The sequence below is a fragment of the Poecilia latipinna genome, unplaced genomic scaffold (genome assembly GCF_001443285.1).
Source record: "Poecilia latipinna isolate Pla-1442-1.1 unplaced genomic scaffold, P_latipinna-1.0 Scaffold383, whole genome shotgun sequence".
Classification (NCBI taxonomy): domain Eukaryota; kingdom Metazoa; phylum Chordata; class Actinopteri; order Cyprinodontiformes; family Poeciliidae; genus Poecilia; species Poecilia latipinna.
The window spans coordinates 214,045-220,388 of record NW_015112999.1 but is presented as its reverse complement, the minus strand read 5'-3'; the positions used below and the strand labels follow the sequence as shown (position 1 = coordinate 220,388).

At 39.9% G+C, this 6,344-nt stretch overlaps 1 protein-coding gene across 12 annotated transcripts in view; it reads left to right on the top strand.

The window, feature by feature from the left end:
- frya (furry homolog a (Drosophila)) overlaps positions 1-6,344 on the top strand; it is a 72,141-nt gene that overhangs the window by 44,251 nt on the left and 21,546 nt on the right. For 11 of the 12 annotated variants that reach the window (XM_015036869.1, XM_015036876.1, XM_015036867.1 and 8 more), the window contains exons 21-34: positions 739-998; positions 1,080-1,269; positions 1,530-1,654; positions 2,050-2,107; positions 2,214-2,305; positions 2,431-2,603; positions 2,928-3,088; positions 3,255-3,365; positions 3,765-3,919; positions 4,050-4,152; positions 4,388-4,559; positions 5,399-5,655; positions 5,739-5,885; positions 5,980-6,148. In XM_015036869.1, the coding sequence (XP_014892355.1) occupies positions 739-998; positions 1,080-1,269; positions 1,530-1,654; positions 2,050-2,107; positions 2,214-2,305; positions 2,431-2,603; positions 2,928-3,088; positions 3,255-3,365; positions 3,765-3,919; positions 4,050-4,152; positions 4,388-4,559; positions 5,399-5,655; positions 5,739-5,885; positions 5,980-6,148 (2,173 nt within the window). The remainder of the gene's footprint in view (positions 1-738; positions 999-1,079; positions 1,270-1,529; positions 1,655-2,049; positions 2,108-2,213; positions 2,306-2,430; positions 2,604-2,927; positions 3,089-3,254; positions 3,366-3,764; positions 3,920-4,049; positions 4,153-4,387; positions 4,560-5,398; positions 5,656-5,738; positions 5,886-5,979; positions 6,149-6,344) is intronic. The other variant, XM_015036866.1, reaches the window with a different exon arrangement.

Below are 6,344 nucleotides of genomic sequence, written 5' to 3'. Positions count from 1 at the left end.
ATATATATATATATATATATATATATATATATATATATATATATATATATATATATATATATATATATATATATATAAGTTTATAGCATTTTTTGCTTTTGATTTTTTGATTTTAGTCAAATGTAAGTTTTTGAATAGTGTTGCTATTTTATCAGTTAATTTTGAGTGCACTTTTTTGGTACATTGAAAAGCCAGAGGAACGTCTGTCATTCGCTAACTTACGCCACAATCAGTACACGATTACAGCTGAAAATTTGCTTGGATGATTTTGAATACATTTTAAACTAATTTTAACCTATATTGTCTTATGCCTCAAATCCTGACTTTGCTTTCTTTTCCTGTTTCCTGCTAAAAGTCTCTCTCTCTCTCTCAGAGTCTGAATTAATTGCTGGCTTGTTGTAGAAAATTTCTTTTTACAAAAATTCTTATATCTCTGTGGTTCTTTGCATGCACTATTAAAACATCTCATTTATTGCACAAAAAGGGGAGTCATGGTGTGAGTCTTTACTCTGAAATGATTTCAACATGGAAGAACCTGATCAGCATTTGTCAAGGACAAAAAAAAACCCCAATAAATTTTAAATCATTTCTGTTGGATGTACAAACCAAACACCTGAAGTCAAGTAGCTGTTGCTTAATTCAGTTGCCTCCACTTCATCACCAATGCATTCTTGTTTCAAATCTATTTTGCTCACCACCCCTGACCTCTGCCCCTGCTGTGTCACTGGCTTGTCGCAGGCCGCGCTGCCAGCTGGCCACCACGTGGATCTTCAGTGGCTCGTGGAGTGGAATGCGGCACTTGTCAACAGTCAGTATGACATCATGAGCCCCTCGCACGTGTGGCTCTCCGCCCAGTCTGTGAAGGACCCCTGGGTGCTGTGTGTGTTCTGCCTCCTTCGGCAGGACAACCTTCCAAAGTTCTGCCCCACAGCTCTCAGCTATGCCTGGCCCTACGCCTTCACTCGACTGCAGATGCTCATGCCCCTGGTCGACCCGAAGTAAGTGTCCTCAGAGTCGGCTGTAAATTCACAAAGTACATGTTCTTAAATATATTCCTAACAGTGTCATGGTCTTACCAGCAATCCAGTGAATGCAAAGAAGACTGGCACATCTAGTAGTGGGGAGAGCTACGTAACATTATGGAGAAACTACCTGATCCTTTGCTTTGGGGTGGCCAAGCCCAGTATCATGAGCCCAGGCCATCTGAGAGCGTCGACACCTGAGATCACAACTTCCACACCTGATAGCACTGTCAGTCATGATAACAAGGTAGTTGTCTCTTCGTCATTGTGCCTTAATAATTCCCTCAGTGCCCAGAGTGCAAAGGATCAGGTGTTCACACTGAGCCTGTTGACATTCACACTCAGTGCATTGAATTACACAGCGGTTATTTCACATGAGTGAAACAGGAAACCGGTGTATTCTTAACTGTATTTTTGTCTCAATGCAGCACCGACTAATTAGTGCTGCACAAGCAGCACGAGAGATTTCATTTGTGCGACCGAACAATGTCAGTTTTGTTGTTTCAGGTTATTGGAAGCCCATCTGTGGCTTGGCTTCTAAAGCAGCTGGTCCCACTGATGAGAACAGAGAGCATCGAGTTGACAGAGTCATTAGTTCTTGGATTTGGACGGACTAATTTGTTGGTATTCAGGTAAATCTATGTTTGACATTTTATTTTCTGAACAATTGCCGCCATAAATGTTACATTTTGGGGCACTAAATGACTTTTTTGTCCCACCCTTCATTTTATCATGAGCTTTAGTGCCTCATGATAATTGAATGACATTGATTTTTTGTTGTGGTGGTGCAGGGTTGGGTTATGACTAAACTGATTAAATGGAATGTAGGTCCACATTTTAATTAAAATCTTCACTGACCTAAATTTTTGTATGGATTTAATGTGGAGACAAGTCACAGGATTATACCTGACTGAGGCCTTTAAATTTCTATTCACATTGTTTCCTAGAGCTAATGTTCTGTTGCTCAAATCCCTTTCAGAGAAAGAAGTAAAAATAGATTGATAATGATTGCACTTTCTGCACACAGGGAGCTTGTGGAGGAGTTACATCCCCTCATGAAAGAGGCATTAGAAAGAAGACCTGAGGTTTGTTGTTTATGATGCTCAACACGTGTTCATATTCCTCACCAGACAGCGTTTTTGTTTCAGAGAATCCTCACTGTTTAAGTTATGTGTACATGATCGTTGGCAGAACAAGAAGCGCCGTGAGCGGCGGGACCTGCTGCGATTACAGTTGCTTCGCATCTTTGAGCTTTTGGCTGATGCTGGTGTCATCAGTGACAGGTTAGTGTGGCTGCAGCTGAAACTTGTTTTCGAAATAGAGCTACAAGAACTAAAAAGCAGTAAAATCAAATCACTTGAAATTTGGTCTCACTGAGCGCATATCTGTTCTTTCTGTCATCCTGCAGTACAAATGGCGCTCTGGAACGTGACACCCTCGCCCTTGGTGCTTTGTTCCTGGAATATGTTGATTTAACCCGGATGCTTCTTGAAGCTGAAAATGACAAAGAGGCTGAGATCCTCAAGGACATCCGAGCTCACTTTAGTGCGATGGTGGCCAACTTCATCCAATGTGTACCAGGTACCCCTGAACTTTCTTGTAAACTACCCCTTTTACAAAAGGACCAAAAGTATATTTAGCACTGTACTTGACTTGGAGTGTCTGCTGGGAGTAGGTCCAAAAATAGTTCAGCTTAAAGACCGAAGATACAAAAGCAGGTGATGACTCATGGGTTGCCTAGTACTTAAGTCTCCAAAGACCTGCTAATGGCTTGTTGAAGCATGTTGATAGTTTGCTTTTATGCAAAGTCCTTCTGCAGCAGTTTATTATGATGCACAGATAGGTTTCCTGACACTGCACTTTCTTAATGCCCTTACCTACAACAACTTTTTTTTCCCTCCCTAGTGCACCAAAGGAGATTCCTGTTTCCACAGCAGAGCCTTCGGCATCACCTTTTTATCCTGTTCAGCCAATGGGCAGGTCCCTTCAGCATCATGTTCACCCCGCTGGACCGATACAGTGACAGGAATCATCAAATAACAAGATATCAGTATTGTGCTCTAAAGGTAAAATGTGACTGAAATATCATCCTGTTTTGCCTGGTGTTGAGCTCAATAACTATTTAATATTCAATAAAGAAAAATAATTTTAAAAGTAATTATTATGATAACTTGAGATCAGAAAAGTCAGGACAATTAAAGCAGCTTGTCTTGATTGTGTTCATTTCTCCAGGCCATGTCTGCTGTGCTGTGCTGTGGTCCTGTCTTCGATAATGTTGGCCTTTCTCAAGATGGATACCTCTATAAGTGGCTGGATAATATACTGGCCTGCCAGGATCAGCGGGTCTGTAGCCAATGCTTTACCACTGTGGAGCATTTAAACAAAGAGCAGACTTACCTGATGGCTTGCTTTCTAAAAGGCCAGCTCTGCTTATTGCCAACTTCTTACAGGAATCTTGGCAAGAAGCAAATGATTATTTTGCTTGTCTGATGTTGTTTCTATGAAGCTTACACAATGAACAAAACCTTTTGCATGTTTATTTTCTCCACACATTTCTTCATAAATAGTGTTACGTAGGTTGAGCAAAAGGTCAGCAAGAGATCTTGCTAATACTAAATCATTTTGTGTTGCAAAACTGATATAATCACTCACAAAATGCTTAAATAATTCATAGTCTAAACAAAGAAAAGCAGATAATTCTGTAAATCATGTAAGTCAGTCTTCTGTCTGCCTTGTGCTCAGGTCCATCAGCTTGGCTGTGAAGTTGTCATCTTGCTTTTGGAGCTAAATGCCGATCAGGTCAACCTGTTCAACTGGGCGGTGGATCGGTGCTTCACTGGTTCCCACCAGCTCGCCTCTGGTTGCTTTAAAGCCATTGCTACCGTCTTTTCCAGCAGGTATAAATAATCTTAAGCTCTCGACTGTTTAGATCGACTTTTTCGATTCTACGGAATCAACATAATTGAAAACAAAAAATATTTTCTTTACAATGAACTTTTTTTTGTCTCTTCCCTTTTTCTTTACCAGTAAAAACTACCCATGTGACATTGTTACACTGCTGAATCTTGTGCTGTTTAAAGCATGTAGCACCAACAGAGAACTCTATGAGATTTCAATGCAGCTCATGCAGGTAAGAAAAAACAAAAATTACTTGTTAAATTTCCACTTTTCACAGAAAAAATGTATGACTATTCATTTTGTGACAATAGTCAATGTTTTGAATCATTTTGAGGTTGTTTCTACAACTGTATTATTTTTGTGGAACAAGTCAAACTACAAATAATTGCTAGTAATCTAAAACATTTGCCTAAAAATAAGGTAAAGTATGTATGACACCCTTCTTGATTTTTTTTTATTTCAAACAGATTCTTGAAGACAAGTTATTTATGTACTCTAAGAAGACGGCAGAGCTGAAGCCAAGCAACATTCTGTATGGCACCCATGGTCCATTGCCTCCTCTTTACAGTGTCTCACTCCCACAACTCTCTACTCAGCTAGCCAGGATGTACCCAGAACTCACGCTCCCCTTGTTTTCAGGTAAGTGGTGTTGATGACGATGACGGACATGATATATAAATGCATTTTAAGACACTCAAGCTAACTCTATGATCACAAAATAAAACAATGAAGCAAAAAATAAATAAATCAAGAGGGCAATCAGAAGATAGACCTGAGAGTGCTGAAGGGTGTGTTGGTGACTTTGTACCAGTTAGGAGAACCCCTGTTTTATTTAACAGTTTTTAAGTAAACAACATTTAACCTCGTTCAAACAGACATATTAACAAGCAGGCAGGATTGAGGTTAGATGAAATATAGTTTGGTTTCATTATTTCAATGAAAACACATTAAATTGTTACAACTTATTGCCAAGAAGATTGATGAAAAAAAATGGGCCTAGTACACACCTTTGAGGAACACCAGTAGTGATTGGAAATGATTTATGTTGCCAAAGTAATAAGATTTAAGCTAGTTGTAATAACAGTGGAAGGTAATCTTCACTATAAGACGTTATAGGAGATAATGTCCTCTGCAGTAGTAAAGTCAAAAACATGAGAATGATTAACGACTCTGCTATGAGGATATTGATGGAGATCTGACATGCGGCTGCATCTCTGCTATAATGGCAATTGAAGCCAGACTGAAACTGTTCGGAGAAATGCTGGACATGTCTCTGAATACTTGGTGCTGGACAAGTACGTGTGAATCGGAGAGAATTGTGAGGGGGAAAACAGTCTTCTTTACTGTTTAAATGGACAACTTCACAGATGAACATTATGGTGAAATCAAGAATATTTCATCTTCATTTGTCCAAGTGCAAATACTGCAGTTTCTAATGATGTTATGCTGATGTTTTTGTTGGCGTCCTTTTCTTGCAGAGGTCAGCCAGAGGTTCCCCACCACTCATTCCAATGGCAGGCAGATCATGCTAACCTACCTCCTTCCCTGGCTTGGTAACATTGAACTAGTGGACAGCGGCTTGCTGCTCCCAGTCTTTGCACCGTCAAACCCCAGCTGCGAGTCTTCCTGTCAGCTGACCAGCACAGATTCATCACACTCATTAAAAGGCACAGGCTGGGGATCGTTACAAGCCACGTCTATGGTTCTCAATAACCTCATGTTCATGACAGCCAAGGTAAAATGTTGTTGAGATGTATAATATCATATATAACTGAAATGAATACAGCTTTGTGTTTTTTTTTAAATCTCTGTTCTTAGTATGGAGATGATTTACCTGGACCAGAGATGGAAAATGCCTGGAATGCTTTAGTCAGCAACGAGAAATGGAGCAACAATCTGAGAACCACTCTGCAGTTCATTATCAGCCTGTGTGGTGTCTGCAGTGACACCACCCTTCTCCCATATGTAAGACATTCAGGCCGTCGAGAAAATGTCAGAAAAATGTCTTCCTGTAACTTCACAGTTTCTCTGAGGAATCGTTCCTTCTTTATTTATCCAGATCAAAAAGGTGGTCATCTATCTTTGCCGAAACAACACAATGCAAACCATGGAGGAGTTGTTGTTTGAGCTGCAGCAAACAGATCCCGTCAACCCTGTGGTGCAACACTGTGACAGCCCTCCTTTCTATCGTTTCACTGCCACAAGCAAAGCTTCTGCGGTGGCTTCAGGTCATTTTCTATATTCTCCCAGTTTGTTTTAAACCCCTCTACATGTTAAGTTTTAATGTGAATCGGTGCTTTACAAACAGACTAAGCTGAACTGTCATAACCTGGATAGGGATAAATTTTAATTTTAGAATGTTTTTCCAGAGCAATTTTATGACATGTATGAGATCTATAAGGATTATATATAATGTAAAAAAAA